Below are 23,117 nucleotides of genomic sequence, written 5' to 3'. Positions count from 1 at the left end.
GGGGTCCCCGGGTTGCGGCCACTGTCACCTGCTCCTGGCTAAGTGGGAGTTAATGGATGATTTAGAGAGTCAAGAGCCAAGTGTGTTCCAGACATGTGCCCATAAGGACGCACCTAAATCAGTCGGCCCGTCATTTTCATTCATACGCATTGTTTCGTCGGTTATAGAATGCGACCTTTGGTACGTGTGCCACTTTAACCTTTACCTCTGTGGCCATGGTTGATTAGATTTAATAATGACGAGGATCAGGGTATTTCCTAAACGTAAATCCAGGTCCGTAAATGCCCTTTTTTCTTCCTTCAATCCATTTTAAAACCCTTATTTGATTTGTTTGCCATCATGGTGGTATGGTTTATCCCATTACTTCAAATGTCAATGCAATTTTATTTGTGATATTTGACCCTCATTATTTCTCTGGAGAAAAAAAAGAAATCTTTCAGGTGATAATTAGCAGTTTTTTTTCCTTTTAGTTGATATTTTTCAATGTTTGAACTATAAATATATGTTTTTAGTGTCAATAAAAATATATATTGGAAGTGTATTTTCCTTTTTTATTTTACTCAACAGAAAAAAATGCTTAAAAAAAATAATATTTTCATCACGAAAAAGCGCTCTAATTTATTTGATTTCATTTACAAAACATTATTATTATTATTATTATATTGTATATTATACTACTATATTATTATTTTTTATTTAAATAAAGAATAAATCATAAATATTTTATTTTTTTTCTCCTCACCGCCGTTGGGGCTTGTTGTAGTTCATTTCTTTTGGACACTCTTCCCAAGGCAAACTTCCCTGTTATTTGATGACTATTCTGTTTGTGTGCATGTTTATCTGTCCATTTGTGTTGGAAGAGAGGCTCTGACAACATGGTGGATGAAAAAATAATTTATAATACTAAATATAATGACCCCTAATTTTTTTTAGAACTAACAAAAACCCGGTGTTTAGTTACTTGTATTAAATGCACAGCGTGAGGTCATAGGTCCACTCTTCAAAAGAGCATTGTGACATCAAGTGCAGCCCACCATGAACGTACACCAGCGTACAGACCTATTTATTGTCGGTCTTTTAGTACAGAAGCTGGTCCCCCAACTGGTCAAACCGAGCGCTCGATAAATCATCCGTTCATTTTGCCCTGTTCTCCAGTACACACCAACAAACACACAATCGCTCGGGGTGGCCACGCCGGCGGCCTCACGGAGTCACGGAGGCCGTCAACTGCGAATTACATTAGTGGCGCGGAGATTTATGAGGAAATCTATTTTACTGGTGCTTTTATTTGTCTTTTATGATACGCTGTGTTTTGGGGCCAGATTTATTTCCTCGCAGCATCGGAGGTCAAATGTGTTGTTTCTGTAAATCTACGTGTGTGAAATCCCGCTTTAAGGTTTATAAAGTATCATTTCAACATAAGTGAGTGTCGGAATGCAGTGACTCTCCCTTATAAGACTTTTTCTTAGTATGTGTCACAGTGTGTTGTATTTGGTTTGTAACCTGATTTATTGGCCGAATCGGAAGCCGTACTTCTGTGGCGTCGACATACAAGCTTGTCTTTGTGAGCGGTGTTTTAAAACCTTTTTAACAACCATCCCCATTAGCACTTCAATTGGTGTTAATTGCGGCATAAAAGTGGAATGACTGTGCCGTTGAGGGATTTCACCAGCTCCAATCTTGTGCCACAGTAGACGGGTGCTAAAACCAACGCTGCACCGATCCACCACTGAATGGGTTGATGCTCTCCTGAAGCAACTGTTTTGGGAATAGGTTTTAAATATCGAGGCCCACAAACTGTTTCAGCTAAATGTTGCTTTCAGAGGAGCTTGTTATTTCCATCCCATCATCTTAACTGCCTTTGTGCTGCTCAATGACAGTGGCCGGCCTCATGCTAGACAAGTGGAACTGCTTTGTATGTTTCCATTTAAAGTCTTATCAAAGGGCCTATTTCACTTCTTTGACTCTGCGTGAAGCCCTCACAGGTCTTGTAAAAGCAGGCACCGTCAATAGTTTTCATATCCTCATAGGAGAGGTCATGGGTTTACACAGTTCCTTTGTGTTTTATGGGCCCTGCGGGGCGGCGTGTGTTGTCTGCAGGACTGGTATTTCCATACAGAGAGAGGGTGAGCGAGAGTTCAGACCGACTCCTCTCCTGCAAATCAAGCACATTCCGCTTCCACGCTCGCTCACTTGCTCGCTATTGACAACACAAGTGGTTTATGTTTGCAGCCATCTGCTGGTTTTATACGTCGGGTAATAAACGTGACATCATAGGCCGAGGTTATTAATGCGGAGATCAGATGAGGATATGAAACAGGCAGGTGAGCTCAGCTGGCCGTCACAAAAGTGTCAGTCAAGAGTTACAGCGTTGATCATTTTCCAAATATAGTCAGTCTAGCTTTACATCGAGACGTATATCACACCGAGCAAACACCTTCGTATGGCTCGGGATTTAGTTTGAATCGATGTTCAAACTCTGCTGCCCTGCAGGAATCAAGGTCAGAACGAAAACTGTGTTTGATTTGCTGCCGTGTCTCGACTCTTTACAGTAGCTAGACGTCATCACTCCATCTTTCTTCATTTTTAAGTTGCATTTGCTGATGGAACAAGCAATTGTGACACAGTCAAGAGCAGAAAATTTGAGGTTAATCTATTTTCAGATTAGCACTTGAGGAGCAGAGCTGAAAGGGAGGGCTCTAATTCAATCATAAGCTTGTGACTGAAAGAAGTAGCTGGCAAAATGAGTCACCTCTACAAGGTATCTGGACTCTCTTTTAGAGATGTCACCAGCTCTGCGATCAACAAGGAACTCAAAGTAGACTTTTCTCCTCCACATTGACCGAAGCATGGTGAGGCAGCTGGAGTCTTACTAGTTTGTCTCCTGGACGCCTCTTCAGGAGGTGTTTTTGGGGCGCGTCCCTCAGACAAGCTGGAGATGTCACTCACTTGAGCAGCAAACACTTGCATAGAGCTGAAGGAGGGAAGACAGAGGTCAGGCTCTCTTTTATTGCACTGCTGCCCCCACAACCCTCGGATGAGTGGTCAAATAAACAATTTCACCTTTACTCAAGATCACTAAGTTATTAATCCACCTGTTTAGATTGGTACCCATTAAAAAAGCTTTTTTTATTCTTTGACCAGTGACTTTTACTTCTTTGAAATATCTAACCCTCAGCAACCCGTGGACAAGGAGACGTCATTTATTGGTTATTGATCACATTACGGACAGATTAGCTGGTGCTGAAAAGAGATACCAGGGGAGAGATAGCTTACTGTGCTTATTTGCAAAAAAAAAGCCAAACAATGGTTCAGTTTGAGTTCCGACACCTTCCTTATTCCTTCCTTTTGAGCGTTATTTTCTCTGACAGATCAAACCACAGGGCAGTTTCTCATGTCTGCCTGACTCATGTGTTTTAAATGCCAGTTATTACATGTCATTTAGCAAGCAAAGAACCATGCCGGCCAAAAAAAAGTTTTTTGGGGAGTCAGACCTGAGAAAGTTTGCTCACTGACGGTAACAATTATATCTTGTTTTTTACATCTTTCCTCAGCTGTGATATCAGTATTGCTTGTTTTCGCTCTCCACCCCGCGAACCCAGACACAAACAAACCTCTGTCTCGGTCCAGCTGACCATTCAGGGTGAGCGTTGCCAAGGGTAACACCAAAGGAACAGATGCTGTTGAGCTGGGCTGCCAAATGACCCCTGTGACCCTCCAAGCCATTGTTTTTCCATAATGCTATATCAAGAAATCCGAGGATATTGTGTTTGTGTGACACAGATACAAGGACCTGGTGGTGCCGACTCTTGGGGATAAGAAGAAATGCTCACCAGAGGAGAAATGTCGCTCTGTGCTGCTACACACCAAACTCCAGGGATGGCAGGTGTGTGCGCGCCTTTTTCCGTCCGCATCGATAACAAAAGATTTGGCGAACGACTTAATCTCTGACCCTCGGTTTGAAAGATCTCTTGGAATCTTTGACAACTTGTTCCAGCTGTCCTGCCTCATCATCATTCTTCTCTCTCACACACACACAGCAGCCTGGACCGCCCCCCCCCCTCGGCCTGTCTGCCAGACTGCTGTTGTGTCTGAGTGCATGACCTCTGAGGTCACGGCGGCTCCTGCCTCACACATGCGCGCACACTCCTCCACTATGTCCAACACACTGATACTCAAAGGCCTAATCCACGCACACACAAATTATCCTTGCAACATGTGTTGGAGTGAATAGTGTGTGAAAGCATGTCTCCCCCTCTGCGCTGTGCACCTGGCATGGGGTAACCCGCTTTGCCCCCAAAATGAAGGAAGTGAACGCAGTGTCAACATGCAAATGCACACCCCGCCCACCCATGATAGATCAGTTCTCTTCACACCAAGTTGGCCTCAGTGCCAGCAGAGTTTCAGGGAGCTGATGATGGAAAGTGTGTTGTTAATTTTGCATTTGCTGTGTGTAGATCGGCACCAGTAAAGTGTTTCTGAGATACTGGCAAGCCGACCAACTCAACGACCGCTGCTACCAGCACCACCGAAAGATCATCACTTGTCAGAAAGGTAAAACATCCAGGTTAAAACTTTGGAAAACATCAGGATTTAAATCTGTTTTGCTCCTGCAGTTGTGCGTGGCTGGCTGGCCCGAAGACAGGTTCGCCGTAAAGTGTCGTCTCAGCAGAAAGAAGAGAGCAACGTGCAGCGTTTCCTCCAGGGGACGGAGGACATGGGCCTGCGGACCTACGACCAGTTAGTTATCCAAAATGCATCTGACATAGCTCGTGAGAGTGATCGCCTACGTTGCCATGGTAATGGCCTTCTCAACAACAGCCCACCACTGGGGGAGAGGCCTGAACCGGTGGGCAAGGAGGAGGAGCATCCGGCCAGAAGGTAATGATGCAATAAAAACAAACTCAAGAGTCGTGTTTAGCTGACAGACTGCCTAAATATTTCCAAACAAAAGGCTTAGAAAACTCCTCCTCGAGACATTCTTTTTTCATTCCAGAAACACGAAGCTCTTCAAGTAAAAAAAACAATAGAAAAACTAACATCCAGTAAAACCTTGGTTGACAAACACTGCTGTTTAAGATTTTTTCGCACTCTTTAACTATCATTAATTCTTCATGAAAACTTTCATTTGCTAATAAGTCGCAGAAATGACATCACTTGTTTGTTTTTGTCTGCCCCTCTGTTCACCATGTTGTTTAGCACGTCAGCATTTGTTGGTTTTTCTTCCTTCATTTACAAGGAAAAGCGCTATATATTGTGTTATCTAGTGATCATGTGATGGGGAAGATATTTCTGAGTGTAGATCGAAGGTTATTTGCTCAAAATATGATCAATTAGTTAGTCCTGCAGCATGTGATAGCAGGTTGTTCTTAAGGCCACTGCTGAAAGTGGCTGCCTCCTGTTGTTTTTCACGTATGTCTTTATCTGATGGTGTTAGTATTACGTTGCACCTATGGAACAGTATCCCTATCTCTGCTTCATCACCGCCTTATATCATATACTACACGAGGGCCGCGGAAATGGAAGAACCGAGAAGGCATCTGTTGGAATGGTGAAGCTCAAAGAGACACAGTGGGGGGAAAAGAAGAGCAGCACTTCTAATAAAGAAAGCATGAGCTAACGTAGGAAATAACTGCAACAATTCGATTTGTGGTTGAACTGTTCCAGGAAGCTGCTCTCAGCTCATGCAGAATAGCTGTGAGAATAAATTGTCACTTCGGTTGTTTACAGCGCCTATTTCAATCATGACGTCAAATACTCAAATGATAGATACGGGGCAACTTCAAACTGCAGCGGGGCTGTGTTTAAATCTAGGTGAACTTGCCATGAGTTTCACGGTCCCTGGGTCAGGGATGGACTGCCATATATATGTGCCCACCTGACTCCTACATTTGTGAGCCAAAAATTCAAAGCAAATTTGTAATGCTGAGACAGAAGATAGAACCGGGATCCAGAGAATCAACAAAGGAAGTCAAGTTGGGTGACACCCTGGACTGGACACCGGGCCATCACTGGGCACATATAAACTGACAACACTCCACAAAAACCACCATCTACATACAGAATCTAGAGTCACCAAGAGTTAGCTTTTGGACCGTGGGAGGAAACCGGAGTGTATGTTGGATTCCTACTACGGCACAGGGGAATTTTCAAATCCCACATTGAAAAGGTTTACGAAATGAGATCGAAAGGCCAGGGAAAAGCTGGGAAGGAAGGAGCCCAAACTTGAGCCCCAGGAGTGGCCAGCAGCAACAGATGACTAATACGAATAACCAAGTGAGTTATCGGCACCAGGTGTGTGGGCTCTCCCTAAGAAGAAGCTCGTAGAAACTTGGTCATCTGGTAAAGACTGTGAGCAGCTAGCAGATATACTTTGGCCATCTTGCCGTTTAGATTCCATACCACAGCACAACAGTGTTATTTGTAACTTATCAAGATCTCTGCGTCCTCCATATGTCCTTCCATGTGTAACATATGCTGTGTGGATCTGAGACTAATCTGCATGCATGAAAGGGAATCAGAGACAAGAGATGCATTGTTGCTTTTTGTATACTTTCAACAACATGCCATCACATCTTCACATCCTCCCGAGTGAATATCTTCTCATTTAATACCTCTCATGCCGCGTCCCTCCCCCACTGCATATGTATGTAAATCCAATCCGGGTCGATGGAACTGTGGGGCCGACAGATGGCTCCAGATTAGCAGGGGAAATATAACTGCACATGATCAAATTCCTCTGAGGAGATCGGATTTGAAGCTTTATCTCTTTGCTCTTTAGCCTCAAATTGGCCTCTTAGCTGACGTTTATGACATGAGGGTGTTACCCTAGCGGTGACTCTTTAATCTGGAATAGGATTGTGGATGAACTTTAATTGGGGTTTCTGTCATTCATTGCAGATTGGTGGAGAAAAATGTTAAAGTCCACGATGGAGGATGTCGAGTGATTCGCCATTTTCGATCCAGCTCAGTGCCCACGCCTCTTGTGATGGAGAGCCTGACCCACTGCTCTGGAAGCCCGCCCCTCAAGCCCTCCCTGCCGCAGGTGGCCAATGATGGAACCGCTCTCTCATCTCCTCGAAAGCAACCGCCCCCAAAACCAAAGAGGGACCCCAACACGCGCCTCAGTGCGTCTTATGAAGCCGTCAGCGCGGGGTTGGTGATGACAGCCAAAGAGATTCCCACTCCAGAGGGGAATGGGTCGCCAGCTGGAAGTCCTCCAAAGTCCCAGCTGTCCCCGACCGACCCTTCAGGTAACTCAACTGTTAATGTGACTGAGGACAAGAGATGACTCTTCTGGCGCTTTAAACTTGAGCTAGAAAATAAAGGCCTACATTCAATATCCATCACTCAGGTTCACTGAAGAGTGTAAAACGCCTGCAGACGTGAGTGTGTTTGAGTGGTTGTCTGTCTGTATGATGGATTTGTCCGTGGTGCTGATGCTGGGATGGACTTAAGAACCCCATCACAGAATCATCGAAAGTGGATGACTCAACAGCATAATAGAGGGGAATATTAAAGAAAAGATGCATGATGGATATCAGATGGCGCCGCCCTGGTGGTGGCAGACCACAGCAGCATTGCCACTGTACTTTCCCACATTTTGCATTGCATTCCATACTACAATGACATTTCTTTAATCCACATTATCTGTATTGACGGAGGCATTTTGCACCTACGACCTGTCTATTTAGCAGGTAATAAATAAATATGAATAAAAGTTTTGGTCCAGTTGAAAACACCTCAGTGTTTTAAGTTTCCTAAATTTCTAAATTTATTTTACCTGCTCATTTGATGAAGTAAAACATTATGTAATTTATGTTTAGTTTTGTGACATTACTCACTCACTTACACTCTTTTATGGATTATATTGATTATTGATTATAATCTGGACCTCCTCAGGCTCGTCCAAGCCCCGCCCCCACAGTGACGACTACACAACCATGAGGAAGGTGCCCCCTCCAAAGCCCAAACGCAGTCCCAACACCAAGCTCTCAGGGTCGTATGAGGAGATCAACGCAGTAGCCCCCCTCCTCCACCAGCTCCGCCCCGCCGATGTCAAGCTGGCGCTGCTCTCCCGCTCGGGGGGCTTCCTCCAAAAAGCAGCCTCCATCGATGCTCCTCAAGGTGTTGCTCTTAGTCTGTTCCCGGGTCAGGATGAAGAGGACATCTACATCGAGATGGTGGGGTCACAGCCCAGGGCTCACAGTCTCAAGGAGCCACCAGAGAGCCCGGAGCACGCAGAGGCAGTGTATGAGGAGATGACGTTCTTCCCTCCCGAAGATGGTGCTCTGCCCCCCTCCATGGTCAGTAAGGCAGCAAAGCTGGAGGCTCTCAGCTTGGGGCTGGCCGTGGGCTCTCTTGCTCCTCAGAGTGTGGAGTCCAAGAAGTCGGGATTGGTGTCTGCTGCCTCTGACAACATTCCCTCACAGATCGCACCCAACAGTCTTCTCAAAACCCAACACACAAAGGATGGAAGTTGTGACATTCCTGCTCCGTTTCCTAACCTGCTTCCTCATCGACCTCCGCTCCTCGTATTCCCTCCGTCACCTGTAACCTGCTCCCCTGCCTCAGACGAGTCTCCTCTCACTCCTCTGGAGGTGAAGAAGCTTCCTGTGTTTGAGACAAACCTCAATTATGCGACCGGACCAGACAGCCCGCTGTCACCTCAGTATTCCCGCCAGAGAGCCGACTCCTCTCCCAGCCTCTCCATCCTCCTGCCTGAGAAGAAGTCCACACCTCCACTGACCCCTCCACCTCCTCTCCCTGCCCCCAACGGTCCACCTCCTCCCTACCGACCTCCGTCTCACTTTCCGTTCCCACCAGAGGCCAACGTCTTCAGTCTGACCCGAGCGGGGTCGGTGAACAGCTCCGATTGTCCCAAACCCTCGTCCACACAGAGGTCGAATGTGGAGGCTCTGGGAAAGCCTCCTCCTTACTCCCCAGTGAAGATGACCCGGCCGGAACCTCGGAGAGCTCACTCCTGCTCCTCGTCGCCACTGCTCTTCAACCCGGCAAATGGAAGAGCCCTGACCAGCCCCATGGACGAGCTCAACACTCTCTTCAGTTCAGGACGCAGCCTGTTGAGGAAGTCCGGTCGCAAGATGAGAGATGGAGGTTTGTCGCAGCATTGTTACACACCCTTTGAACATGCACAAACACACTCACACTTACTCTGCGCAACAGCACCGCTAACTGTTGGGGCCAGCGTTGCTGTCACGATCCGATGTAGTTCTAACCAGACACAAAGAAGACATAACAATTGCAAAATTTCTCCAACCTCCAGTCGCGATATATATTTCTTCTTTTGTGCAAGAGGTACATGATCAATGCTTCTTTTACAGTCGCTGAGTTTGTCTTGTAGTTTGTTGTTGTCGTGGAGTTTTGACTCAGGGCTGCTCCTCCTGGTGGATATATTGATGAACAGCAATAATAACGTAATGAACCCATGGAAGTATGCGATCATGATGGAAACGTATTGTATATAAAAAAAGGTAGATATTCGTACATAAAGGGAGCCTTAAAAGTGTATCTTGCATTAGTCATACATATTATCCCCTGAAAATATTACTTTATCTTTCTATTCAGATTATTCACATATGAATAAGTTAGTTTTTGTCTATTATTATTATTTACTGTGCTGTTTTAGGCAATATTTGTGTTGCTCTGCTTTAGTTTTTAATCTTTAAAATTATTTTTTATCTATATATATATACATATTCTTATCACCAGTTTTCTATTTAAGAATAATTTTGTTGTCTGAACTAATGTTGAATGGTTTTTATTTTCCATTTTTATTTTCTGGCAATAGCTTGGTTGCAGGGCAGATGAATATAAATATCTAAGCATGTTTCATCTCACGTGTAGAGGCATGAAAGTTCTGCTCACAGTGTCCTCCCAGGAGGAGCGTGCACGTCTGTGTGTGAGCGTGCACGTGTCCATCATTTGTGGTATTGTGCCTGTGATGAGTTCATGATCAGTCTGGGCCGGCTTTGTCCGGTGATTTATAGTCTTCCATCCCTGCGCCCCGAGAACTGATCTGTAGGTAATAATCGGACTCGGTGTGTTTGTGCGTTGTGCACACGTGTGTCGGAGAGATGGGAGTGATGCGCCCCACTCTCATAAATCTGCTCCCCGGTTCCATGTTAGCTAATGAGCTAGCCGCTTTAGCCTGCTAAAGAGCACAGTGTACCTGAGCTATGATGCGCTGCTTCTGGGTGGACACGCTCGCGGACTCTGGGACACTGATACACTGGTTGACCTTTGTGAAAGGAGGACACATCTATTCATCACACAGAATAGAACTGGGAAGGGTCTTCGGGTTAATATTCTCGAAGCCAGCAGCAGATCGTGAGTCCTTTATGAAAATACATTTAGCTTCTCCCGCAGAGGCTTCAGAAATAAACGCGCTCAGCAGTTGAAACCAAACCTCGCAGCTCTTCAGTTTGTCCCATCTGGTTGAGCTCTGTGTTATTTCTAGTCTGGCTAATTATTTTACATGGAAGGTTTAGAGTTAGGAAGTTGTAGAAAGTGCCCTCGACTAGTGTTGTTTCTTAGCATGTGTTTCCTGAAGGAGGATTAGTTGTGGCTTCATTAATGATACATGAGCAGGAGAATGATGAGGTTGGGTATCAAATATTTAACAGCTCACTCGTGTTGTGGCGAAGACTACAAGGCTGATGGTGGAGGAGGACCAGAATGCTTTTCATATTTCATATCAATCCACCTCATCTGTTTTGTTGCCTTCATACATCTAAATACGAATTTGAGCATGAATTTGAAAGTGTTATTCATAAATAAGTCAAATTGCCTAACTCACAGCATCTTTTGTATTGTTTTTTCTGTTTAACATTTTACATATTTTGACATTGATCTATTTTTTTTCTTTCAAAATTGACCTACAGTATAATAATCTCCAAAATTATTATTATTACTCAGACATCAACTTCTACAGTTCTTACTGCAACTCTATCAATTTCTTCTACTTCTACTACTATATGATAATATAATGATGATGGTGATAAAGATTAGTAGTAAATATTTTTATCATTATTATTATCATTAGTAGTAGTAGTAGTAGTAATAGTAGCAGTAGTAGTAATAGCTTTGTTTTTGTTTTGCTCACATTAATCTATATATATATATATATATATATATATTCCCATGTATATCACATCTGTTAATATTTTTTCTTGGAATATATCCCATGTATTGCATTAAATATAGAATACACATACACAAAAATATTTCTAATGTCCTGATTTAAATATCAGCAAAAACACCCTTGAAATTGATTCCTTTAACACAGGATGAACATTAACACTACAGTAATGTGGTGGAGAAAACAATTCTATTTCAAACTGCCTAGAAAAGAATACAGAAAAAGTCATGTCCAAGTGAAATTTACTTTTTAAATTAATGTTTATAAGAGTGATAAGTAACAATTGAAATGTACGAAAAAGTGTTTTGCGATATGATCCAAATATTGTCCTCAGAATGAATGCTGACACCAGATCTGTTTACTGGTGTGTATCCCGTGACGCACTATTGTGTCATGCTTCTATAACTGGCCGGAGTTCAGAGGGCAGAACGCCGGACTCCTTATAAGCGACGGTATGAGAACAAGTGCACACGCTGACGCAAACGTTTCTTGTGACGTCTTGTACTTGGACTTTTTGTCCGCACCTGGACTCAAGCGGGAAAAGCACTGGCCTCATGGAAACTATGCGTCTGGTCACCAGGGTTCACAACCTTACTGTTATTTTGAGTGGCCGCGGCCCAGCGGCCCGCTCAGATCTGAGCGCAGGGGGATTCCATGGAGCTTAACGGGATGGTCCACTTCCGTTGGCGTTCAGCTGTTCGACGACTGAGTGCGATACGTTATGCTGTGGGCGTGACCAGGGGTGACTGTTGCTATCCCTGTCATCTCTGTGAAGAGCAGCTGATTCCTCCCCACCGACTCCCCTTCCTCATCCTCAGGGAATGAGTGAACCACAGGAACGTCGAGGGAAGTGGGCAGGTGGTCCTGGCAGGCTTCAAGGAATCGGTCACAAGACACCCCCCCGACTCGACCACATTAGGCAGCACTTTAGCTGATGCTGTGTAGACGCTTGCTAAAGGAGTCACCCACAAATTTAATAGTGCTGGACTGACAGGTTGGTTATGAAATGACATAAGCGGGACTGACTAGCTGGAGGTGTAATGACCTTGAGGAATTAGATACTTAAGATGAGTAACTTTGGATCCTGTTCAAGAGTGAGGGGGAAAAGAACTGTTCTCTTTTCAAGGTCACTCTCGTGTGGAGATGGGATCTAGTCTAGATGGACAAATGCCTCATGAGGCTGGGGCTCCGCCGAGGACCAGGCCCTGGGGCAGACCCATGACGCCTCAGGCAGAAGATGTGTTTCTGGCAGTCAAAGCCTCAGTGTGCCCATGGGTGGAAGCAAAATAAACCATCATGGCTGAGGGGTGTTATTCCTCTGCACCCCTCAGGAAGTGTTCAACTAGCATGCGCCTGCTCATAGCCTTTGGTTCTGTGTCATTAAGGATGTGTACGGTCATGTGGGTCGACTGTTTTTCAACACGGGACGGCAGCTGACGAATTCCTACTCACACATGCCGACTACTCAGACTGTTACTCATGCAATGTTGAGAGCATTTGAGTCATTAGAGGCAGCGGCCGTGCGGAGTCACCTTCGTAGCCGGAGGGTCATGAAGTGAATGTATCATATCCAAATGCAATTTTTTTGAACACTTTGTTTCTTTGTAAATGATTCAGGATTCAACTCCAACATCAACACCCCGGGCCGGGAGGACTGCGGGTCCGCACCCACGTCGCCGTCTCTGCAACTTCAGGACAAAAACGCCAACAACCATTCGCTGCACTCGTCGAGTCCTGCGCACGTAGAGAACGGCAACCAGATCTCCAACGGTAACTCTTGAGCTCCTGATTGGTCGGACCGAAAACCTGCACCCACAGGACCTTTTGGGGATTTGGGTGGACACCTGTGATTCGAGTGCTCAACCCGGTGACTGTGAATGAAAGTAAATAATGCTAGGTAGCTGAGGATGACGCAGTCAGTGTTGTCAAGTCAAGGACCACCATCTCCAGCACACAAGGTTTCTATTAACTGAACCCCCCATAAGTGGCCCAGTCTTCATTGGAAATACAAGTTTCTATTTGGCACATCATTTAGAACCCATGATGTGAAGTCACTCTGGATCCCATGTTTGGGGTGTTTGTTGTCTATATGTCTGTGTTTGTGTCTTGTCTGTGCTGGACTAGTGCCTTGTATAGCTAGCTGTTCACATATAGCTAGGGAGCTAGTCCATCGGGGGAGGAGATCCAAGCACCAGGAGTAATCCACACAGATAGGACCCTTGGTTCAGCTGTCACAAGCTTAACTAGATCTGACATTCCTCTCGCTGTGATGCTACAGTACAAGCCACAGCTGTGTTTTTGCCAAATTCTCTGTCCAAAAATGTTTTAGCAGAGTGACAGCATAACACAGGTGAGACCAAAGCCCGGCCTGGGGGCCACTGCGACTCAGGATGACAACAGTTGTTCCCCTTCAAATACACATATTGCTAAATGCAAACCATCCTACCTGTCTGTCCCTGGTCAGGTGGAACAGTTGGATCCCATGCATTTGCCTCTGAACTATAAATTGCAGCTTGACCAGTCAGAGCATGGAAAATCTTCGGCAGTTACTATTGTTTTTGGTCACTGATGGTCTTCATGATTTGCTCTAGGGTCTCTGGAGGATGAGAGTCACAGCAAGCCAAACTCTTCCACTTCTACCTCTCTGCACCGACACATGGACAGTCATCACACTCAGGTGAGCAGGACACCGTGACACACGAGATGAGAGGCGAAGTGCACACGAACACACCACAATAGCTACTCCACTCTGGCATTTTGTCCTCGGTTTGTTGACTCTTTTAGCAGGAAGGTACGTCCTCTACTCCCGACATGTGAGCTTCCTCCGACTCCTGCGTGTTCAGTTACAGGATTGAATTTACAGTCTCGCCCTCGTACATACGCACAGCCTCTCGCACGCGCGCACGCAGCACAACACACATCGTTTATCGCAATTGATAGCAATCTGATGAGCAAGTGGGATGAACAACCCTTCTGTGAACTGGAACATGACTTATGATGGAGCCTTTAATAATTTAACGGAGACACGCAGTCGTACAAGTATGTTTACATTCTTGTGACGGATGCAGCTCATGATGTTGTCACAACATTATCTGGCGAGACTGAAGAGACGCTTTCATGCAACCTTTTCTTTAGCGCCAAATACTGGATTAAAGCTATTGCACTTGTTAATTGGTACAAATAACTCAATGGAACAGGAGTTTTCTGAAATACATTTGAAGAAAAGCTGATATTTTAGAAGGGGAAAATCACATTCTATCACTATTCTAAAAAAATAATTGTGGAAAAAAGTGAAACTGACTTAAAGCAGAGAAATTATTATTTGAATTAAAATATCAAATTTATTTATTTTATTTTTTTTTATCATCTATAACATTGAATTACTAGTGTGATTTTTGTGTGTTTCCTGAATGAATGCAAGTAAATATGATGGAGAGAGCTAGCACAGGATTTCATCAAATTTATTAAAAATAACATAATTCTAGCTTGTATTAATTTAGATTAAATAATGTCATGTAGAAAAAAATGTCAGGAAAAAAAATCATCTCTCAATCATATTTTGACAGAGATATTTGGTTGAGAACTTGATATGAAATACAGCTAATGTGAAATAAACTGTAAACTGTCAACCATGTAAATATATGACTATAAAAGCAAGTTAAATAGTTGAATAATATTGTTGTACCAAAATTGATAAAATGTCAAAAATTAAACGTGGAAAAAAATGTTATCATATTTTGCTTATGATATCCTGAACATTCTTGACAGCTGAAGCAACAAAACAGCATTTGCATGTGGCCACAGTGATCCAGTGTTGGCAGTGTTGAGTTGCCTGATATCTCTAACTCCTCTGCCTCATGATTTCCTGTGACATCACGAACAAGTCTGGCTGATCTGACGATCTCATTCAAGTATGCATGTGTTCTTAGAAAGTTACTGAACAATAAAACCAACTGATCCCATGCGTGCCCAATAAAACAACTTTTCCCTCAAGGATTTACTCTCTGGTTTCAAAGTCTGAGGAAAGCACTAAGTGAACGTCTCGGGGCTCTCGCTCCTCTGCAGGGAAAGTGAGGGTAGTCGGTGTTCCCACTTTACAGGCCTCCACGTTCCCGCGCTGGCACTGTTTTAGGATAAATGTCTGACGTGCTGGAACGTCCCCTTCCTCCTGACTAATCTTATGGTTCCTTGATGTTCTGAGCGTGTGTGCTTAATCTTTGTCTTTTCTCTTTCTTTACTTTTCTCTGCCTGCGTCACCCGTCAGAGGGGTCATCTCAACTTTTCTCCTTTCGGAGCTGGGGCCGCTCTCTAAAACATAGAGGGGCCGTCCACGTGTAGGGACGTGGTGAGTGGAGGCCAGACGGCTACTTCAACCTTATAGGTGTCTCATTTCCAACATCATAGTTTTATTTGGTTTTCATCCCCACCATCGAGAGTTGAGCCCTCTAGATGAGTTCATGAGCTTCTCCAAGGGTTCTGAGCCGGAGGGAGGCCACGGGTCAGACCTAGGTCTAGTCCTGCTCATTCATCAGGCTCACCACCTTCATCACTGACATGGGTCATTGTGACCTTTGAAGAGCTGAGTGGAGAAGTGGCGCTGGGAAGTGATGCTGGCCAAATTGTTTCCTCTGCGTCGCCGTCAGCGCCTTGAGATGATCAACCTTTAATGATGTCAGCTTGACCACGGAGCTCCTCGCACAAGTCATTGACCTAAATCGCTCCCAATCTTCAGCCCAGTGTCTCCACATTACTGTCACGAGCCAGCGAGATTGATGGCCAGTCTCTCATATGAAAGTGTCGGCAGGACCATGGTCTAACGTTTGTGTTGTCTTTCTTTCAATTATGGGAGCTAAGAGGAGCGCGGTCATTAGCCTGCGGATGATGGTGGCGGCTGAAGATCACAAATGGATTTAATGGCCCGCCTCACTGTCAGATGTGTCCGGCACTGACTTGCTGTCTCATGAGCTCACTTTATGAAATCACTTTTAATTATCGGACTGACCCGGGAGGATCCCGGAACTCAACTTTTGAGGTGAAGAAACTTCCATCTTGGTGTGACCAGGAGTTTCAAACCCATACTTTTTTTATGTACAGCGGATACTCCTGATCAAAACAATAGTCATTTTAGCATGTAGCATTGATAGCAATATGTACAGTGGATACTCCTGATCAAAACAATAATGATGTTAGCATGTAGCATTGATAGCAATATGTACAGCGGGTACTCCTGATCAAAACAATAATAATGTTAGCATGTAGCATTGATAGCAATTTGTACAACGGATACACCTGATCAAAACAATAATAATGTTAGCATGTAGCATTGATAGCAATATGTACAATGGATACACCTGATCAAAACAATAATTATGTTAGCATGTAGCATTGGTAGCAATATGTACAACGGATACTCCTGATCAAAACAATGATGATGTTAGCATGTAGCATTGACAGCAATATGTACAGCGGATACTCCTGATCAAAACAATAATGATGTTAGCATGTAGCATTGACAGCAATATGTACAGCTGATACTCCTGATCAAAACAATAATTATGTTAGCATGTAGCATTGATAGCAATATGTACAACAGATACTCCTGATCAAAACAATAATTATGTTAGCATGTAGCATTGATAGCAATATGTACAACAGATACTCCTGATCAAAACAATAATGGTGTTAGCATGTAGCATTGATAGCAATGTGTACAACGGATACACCTGATCAAAACAATAATGATGTTAGCTTATAGCATTGATAGCGGCAACAGTTTTGGCATCAATGTGTTACCATGTCATGTGGTGGTGTTGTTGTGCTGTTTAAACCACTTGTTGTTTTGAAACTGTGTGTCCTGAATGTTCACCGAAACGACAACTTGATGCTAACGCCTGCACGTCACACTGTTTATCGCCAAACGCCTTCTCTGGGGCTATTTCTGTGCACATGTGCATGACCATGACCCGATTTTAGCAAAACATACGCCATCGTCCCCCGAGTGATAAGGGATCCTCGCCCCTTGAATTTAATAAGGAAGCAAATATAACGGCCAAACATCTCAGCTCTAGTTTTCCTCCCCAAGATAGTTTGCTGTGTGTGTGCCATCTACGTTGCGGCGGAACGCTGTGTTCCCACTTGTGTGCTGTTCTGGTAGCAGGCGTTCCTGCCAGGGGCTCGCAGTAGTGAGAACACGTTGGCAGGGAAGTGCAGAGGATTATGAATTGGGTCATTGAGTTCGGTGCCCTCTCACAAGGTGTATGTAGGTTTGTGGAGGTATGCGGCGCGTGCAGCGGCTGCTGAAATGTCATCCTCCGCTGTAGAGTCTTGAGAAACTCCAAAGGTTTAATGATGATTCTCCTTTCATGTTTAACAAGTCTCTTCAAGCGTTGAGTAGGATTACTTCAAAATGACTGCCATAATTCATATAAATAAAATTATTTAGATGAATTTTCCTGTATTTTAATTTGACATGACAGATGTTTAAGTATTTTTTTCAATTGAACTGCTGTTTTCCTACATATTTATTCATTTATTTTTAGTATTTAATTGTGCTACTTATTATGAAATAATCCCCTCATCTTGTGTTGTATATTCGCTTGTTTTTCCTTCTTTTCCCGAATGTTATTGCGCAGAAACTATTCTTACTATTTTGTTATTGTTTAAACCACAGTGACCCTCACAGCAGTCATGTGGCCCCTTTGCAAAGTCAAATGCCTGCTGTAGCAGAATAGTCTTGACCTTCTCTTATTTCTCCTGAGGATGTGTCGCTATCATAAACCTAACTTAAAGCAGGGAGGAATATAGCAGGTTTACGGACCCCGTGGAGCCGAGGACGGAGTACGTGACTGTTCAGTGCGGGGCAAGCCACTGGTTGAATAAGCAATTTGGCAGGTGTTGTCCAGCCCGCAGCGAGAGTAAACAAGATTAGTTAGACAAAATACGAGTCACACAAGCTTTAGATAAACAATTTTTGGAGTTTAAACTGCTCCAGCTGAAATAACACGTCGTCCCTGTGTGTTAGAACGATTGAGATGTGCCACTGAGTCAACACCCCGCAGAGTTGGACACTTTCAGGTGATACCTTGTAGCATCTTGGTGCCGCTACTGCATCACAGTAAACACTTGGGTAAATATGCTCGAATGATACCCAATAGCCCTTAATAAAGCCCTTAATAATCCTACATTTAGTTCCTCCTTGTGGCACTGGAGAAAATAGAACCTTTTTTGTTTTCAGATTTACAATGATATTGACTAAATAAGCCTTTTGAAATTGAAAAAGTCTTGCGACAACGCTGTTATATAGCAATAAGAGCTTATGCTAGAACTGCAGTCGCAACCCTGTAGACGCTGACAACGCTGTTGCTGTGGAGGAATTGCAGACTGATTTGGTCATTTCTGGTCATCACTCCCACCCTGATGTAGATCAGTGAGCTTCCATCCCTTCCTGGAGGAGGAGAATTGGAATTCCGGTCAGATTGATTCACATCGACTCGCAGATGACGGATAACCCGCACTGAGGTGATGGCTGATGTAATTCAGCAGCTCTTCATTGAGGTGATACATGTCAGGTCCTCAGACGTGCTATGGAAATAAGCAGCTGTTCGAGCTGTCAATCCCTGTTCAACGCTCTCATGAGGCGTCTCGGCACCGCGTCCGCATTCATCTCGTCTTCTGCTCATGATTCATGAGCCAAGTGTCCCACTGTAGAGTCGACGCTGAGCTGGGTGATCTGCTCCGTTTCCAAACCTTCTTACTCTGGAGGTGGAAATCTCAGAGTCACGTGGTTCACTCAACTGTTTTAGACTCTTTCATTCACTTTTTTTTACATTTTTTGGTGATTTAAACATTTATTTATACTAACCTTAATTTAAATGCCATTAAATAATACCACCAAAAAAACCTTCAGATAACTTTCATCCGAATGTGGAAGACGACTTCATGATAATATTAGCTTTGAAAATGTCATTATAAATGCACAAGAGGAAATTTGTGAAATTTTTCACCTAAAAATGTGTTGCTCTTCTATGCAAGACTTTACAGTAATGACAGAGGAAAGAATACTAAGAATCGAAGAGTCTTCCTCTTTAAATGTAAGTTTAAATATCGAAATGGAAAGACTACACGAGCACTAAATTTATGTTACGTTAAATCCATCTTTCACTTTCATGCACATTTGTTTTGAAAAGTCATGCTTTTGATTGGCTGATCCTTCTTAACTCCCTTCTTCTCTTTTGCGGCCGCAGGTGCTTCCCAGGCGACACCAGTCCATCGGGGACAAGGCCGCCACGATGGGGGATGTTCTGCGTTGGAGACGGGTGCAGTGTGAGGGGCGGGGCCACTGGAAGCCGCGTCCAGCTCAGACCCTTCCCCCCACACTGCTGCGGACCAGACGGAAAGCCTTGCCGTGAAACATCGCTCTGGTCGTCGGCGACCTTCGTCTCAACCAAACTTTATTTATTCTTCAGTGGACCAAGTGACCTCAGAGCCCAGAGGGGGACTCGGTGTATTTATTTATGGCACTTCTTAATAAATTATGTCAGATTAGTGTCTATGACTAGGTAGATTAACATTAATGCTGTAGTACACTTACTGAACAAGACTGTAGAGAGATGGTGGGGGGCATTTCTTATTTTGAGAGTCACACATATTTATATTTTTCATCCACTATTTTAATATATATTATTTAATGACATTTTATGAACATTTTATACACTATTTTTTGTATTTATTGCCAACCACTTTTTGTTTTAGAGCTAACAGTAAAAAATGTTGTTGGTTTTTTTCAACTTTAGCTTTTATTTATTCACATAAGTGACTTTTAAACTCAAATTGTGACTTTAGAACTAAGAAATCACCACCAATTTTCACTGACACTTTAAGGACTGGGTTGACTGGACGGATGTTTCTGGGCTAAAACACGGTGCTGAAAACACCTGACGTGCTCTTCGTGTGCGTCTCTGTCAAGGTTCCCACTCCGATGCCTTGGAGCTCCCAGCTCTCTGGAACCGTACACGCTCGTCTGTGTTCAGGTACACGACTCTCGTTCAGGCTCCTTAAATGCCGCCCTGGCTGTACGTCCCCAGGAGTCAGGGTGACCTCAGTAAAATCCCACGGTGCACGCTGCTACCACCAGCCTTGAAGGGAAACATGCACTAACCTTTACGACTGCTTTGGTTTTGAGAAGCCCTGACGGAGATAAAGTTCATGTTGTCATCCTGCAACTGTGCCAAAGCTTCACGACTGACGTGGAAACAAGATGCTATGAGAGAGAAGGAAATGTGAGGACAGTGTTTGTACAGACATAACCTGTTGACCCCTCGTGTCCTGACCTGACCCTCAAAATACTGGTGTCTCCTGTCACTCAGACATTTGTGCTCCACCCACTTTCAGAAATACAACAGGGGATCAAATTCATATTTGCCCCACGCTTTTTATAAGAGTGGATCCTCCACTTTCCCATTAGCCTCGACCCATTTCACTGCTACTTAACGTCAAAACCACATGCTTACTGTTAATGCTAATCATTTACATTATTCATTATATTCATATTCAATATTCAGGAACATGAATCGCCCAATTTCATACCGGAGCAATGTTTTCTGTTGTGATGAGGCTTCATGAAACAGTGTCCTCATTTTCAGAGTCCACTCGATCTCTGCTGTTATATTTGGATTTGAACAACCATTTCAATGAAACATCTCATCCTTTTTCAAAGCTAGAGCGCCACCTACTGGGGTCTGAAAATGAGAACACTGTTTTACGACGCCTCATCAACTCATCACTAGGTTTCAGTCTGTGGTACAGTATCATAGACTCGGAGTATCGCCAGCGTCGCAGATGAAAGGAATTAAAGCCAGTGTTGGTGCCACGACAACAGCCCAAAAGGTGGTTGAAGGTCTTGTAGTTGATCACAAAAAATACTAGTCTAGTCACAGTAGTGAAAAACAAAAATGTGAACGCCTTCAGTCTCTCATAGATGTGGAATCTACTGCATGGTATGGTACTCAAGAAGACGTTTCTAAGTCGTCTCTGCCGTCGTCGATTGCTGGAAAAACAACCCTCAAGCTAGTTCAAAAATGAAATACCATTTTACTCGACTGGACTTTTAAGGTGCTGACCTAATGTAACCATTGCAAACACCAAATTATGAGCTTCAATTTAGGATGTTATGTTAGTTCATCTTTGGTTGTCCTGTCTGTGAGCGTTCAGTATTTCCATCAGAGACTGCCGCGGCGAGTCAGCCTCCTCCAACTCCTCCACCTCAGCCAATATTGATCATTCCTCAAGTCACACCTGTCCTCGTCTTGCCCTTCTTAACCTCATCACTGAACCTCTTTGCTTGTTTTTTTTCCTGGTACCAATTTCATTACAGTCCTAATAAGCTTCCCCTTTGCTGCTGCTTTTGTGGTGTCCGCCGTGTCTTCACTCTCCTCTTCACTTCCCTTGCTCTCCGACCACTACACTAGACACGGCTGCTCTCACTACCTCCACACCCTCTATCTCCACTTCCATTCCCCTCCTTCCTCTCACTGAATCAGGTCTAATGTGACCCCAAACCAGTGAGTGGAGCACAAATGACTCTGACTCTGTAAATATGTTAAAAGCACAGTTGAAACTGTCTGTGATGGTGGAACTGAGATGGCGAATGTCTCGGGTACGATGCAATGACGGAGATGTTTTATTTTAAAATGTGACTTTACTTTGGGGCGATTTGAAATCCTCCCGAGTGTACAGACGATCTATTGCACAATGTTGGTGTCGTGTTGTCTTGTGCGACGGGCCGGGCCGGGCGTGTCTCCGCGAAAAGAAAATCACTCTCAATTGTTCCCAGTGTCAATATTCCCCATCGATCCCTCATTCCCACTGATCACCCGCGATGTGTGGGATTGATTCTGCCTGTTTTTGGATTGACGGCGCCATCGCGGATCAATCCCAGCTGCTGTCTGTGCATGAAGCCGCACAAATATCCCCCGGTAGAATGTACAGTTGTGTAGAAGTGATGTATGTACGCATCTTTAATACGAGCCTCACCTGAAGGGGGCGCTGGAGGAAGCATGGGAATGCTGCAATGCAGAGCGCCGTGTTTCCGATATTCTACAGCGAACCCACGTGTGATGAGAGAACTGACCTTGTGATATCAATGAAGGAGTATTTATAGCCTCTTTATTGTGAGCGGCAGCCTGGTTTTCTGTGAAGCAAGAAAGCCGTTGATTTGCTTTTTCTGATCTCACCTGGAACATTCTAACGTGATTATGTTGAGGAGATTTTACAGCCTCCCACTGCCCTGACTCACCGGCCGCCGTTTCCCATCTGGGCGCTTGTCATCGATTGACAGCATCAGCCCGTTAAACACATTAGCTGCCTCGATCCAAGACGACCGAGCTCAGCCTGCCAAAAACATTAAAAAAAAAAAGAACTTCTAGTGGTTGAATACCTGCCAGATATTATCTCCATAAGTGTTGCCATGTGACGTCCACGTGTCGCTGTGCGGGGTTCCACTGCCTTTTACACCGCTCTTCTTTGTATTTATTTTTTACTGTTCTGTACATAACATGCCGTTTATGTTGACCTGCATCTGTGTCCATGGTGATCTTTCATATTTGTTATGTTACCAATGTTTTATAAGTACCTGTACAGCAATAAAGAAGAACTGTGTCCAAGTCCGCCTCGGCTGCTTGAGTGAGTACGTGCTGGTTCTCAGGTGGTTCTCAGTTGGAAAATGTTGCCTTGTTCAGTCCAGGTGGGGTCTTGTTCACATGTGAGGGAAGTAGAGGCAGCATTTGACTGAGTCAAAAGAGCCCAACTCACTGTCACTAGCACACGATCAGCAGGTAAGATAAGTCGTCTGTACAGGGTGTGTATGGACCCCACTTCGGGAGAGAAGCTCCCAATAGAACCGCTGCTTCACCTCAGTGAGAGTCACCAAGTGGAGTTGTAGATCTCATCAGGAGTCATA

At 44.2% G+C, this 23,117-nt stretch overlaps 1 protein-coding gene across 4 annotated transcripts in view; it reads left to right on the top strand.

The window, feature by feature from the left end:
• myo16 (myosin XVI) overlaps positions 1-22,831 on the top strand; it is a 100,905-nt gene extending 78,074 nt beyond the window's left edge. For 3 of the 4 annotated variants that reach the window (XM_053876806.1, XM_053876807.1, XM_053876805.1), the window contains exons 28-35: positions 3,784-3,886; positions 4,458-4,554; positions 4,617-4,881; positions 6,901-7,253; positions 7,903-9,117; positions 12,779-12,931; positions 13,753-13,838; positions 19,405-22,831. In XM_053876806.1, the coding sequence (XP_053732781.1) occupies positions 3,784-3,886; positions 4,458-4,554; positions 4,617-4,881; positions 6,901-7,253; positions 7,903-9,117; positions 12,779-12,931; positions 13,753-13,838; positions 19,405-19,569 (2,437 nt within the window). In that variant the 3' untranslated portion in view covers positions 19,570-22,831. Of the gene's footprint in view, positions 1-3,783; positions 3,887-4,457; positions 4,555-4,616; positions 4,882-6,900; positions 7,254-7,902; positions 9,118-12,778; positions 12,932-13,752; positions 13,839-15,425; positions 15,507-19,404 lie in introns of all 4 variants that reach the window. The other variant, XM_053876808.1, reaches the window with a different exon arrangement.
• The last annotated feature ends 286 nt before the right edge of the window (positions 22,832-23,117 follow it).

This window comes from Synchiropus splendidus, chromosome 10 (genome assembly GCF_027744825.2).
Source record: "Synchiropus splendidus isolate RoL2022-P1 chromosome 10, RoL_Sspl_1.0, whole genome shotgun sequence".
In the NCBI taxonomy this organism is placed as follows: Eukaryota; Metazoa; Chordata; class Actinopteri; order Syngnathiformes; family Callionymidae; genus Synchiropus; species Synchiropus splendidus.
Note: the sequence above shows the minus strand (reverse complement) of the source record. Positions and strands in the feature narration are given on the sequence as shown.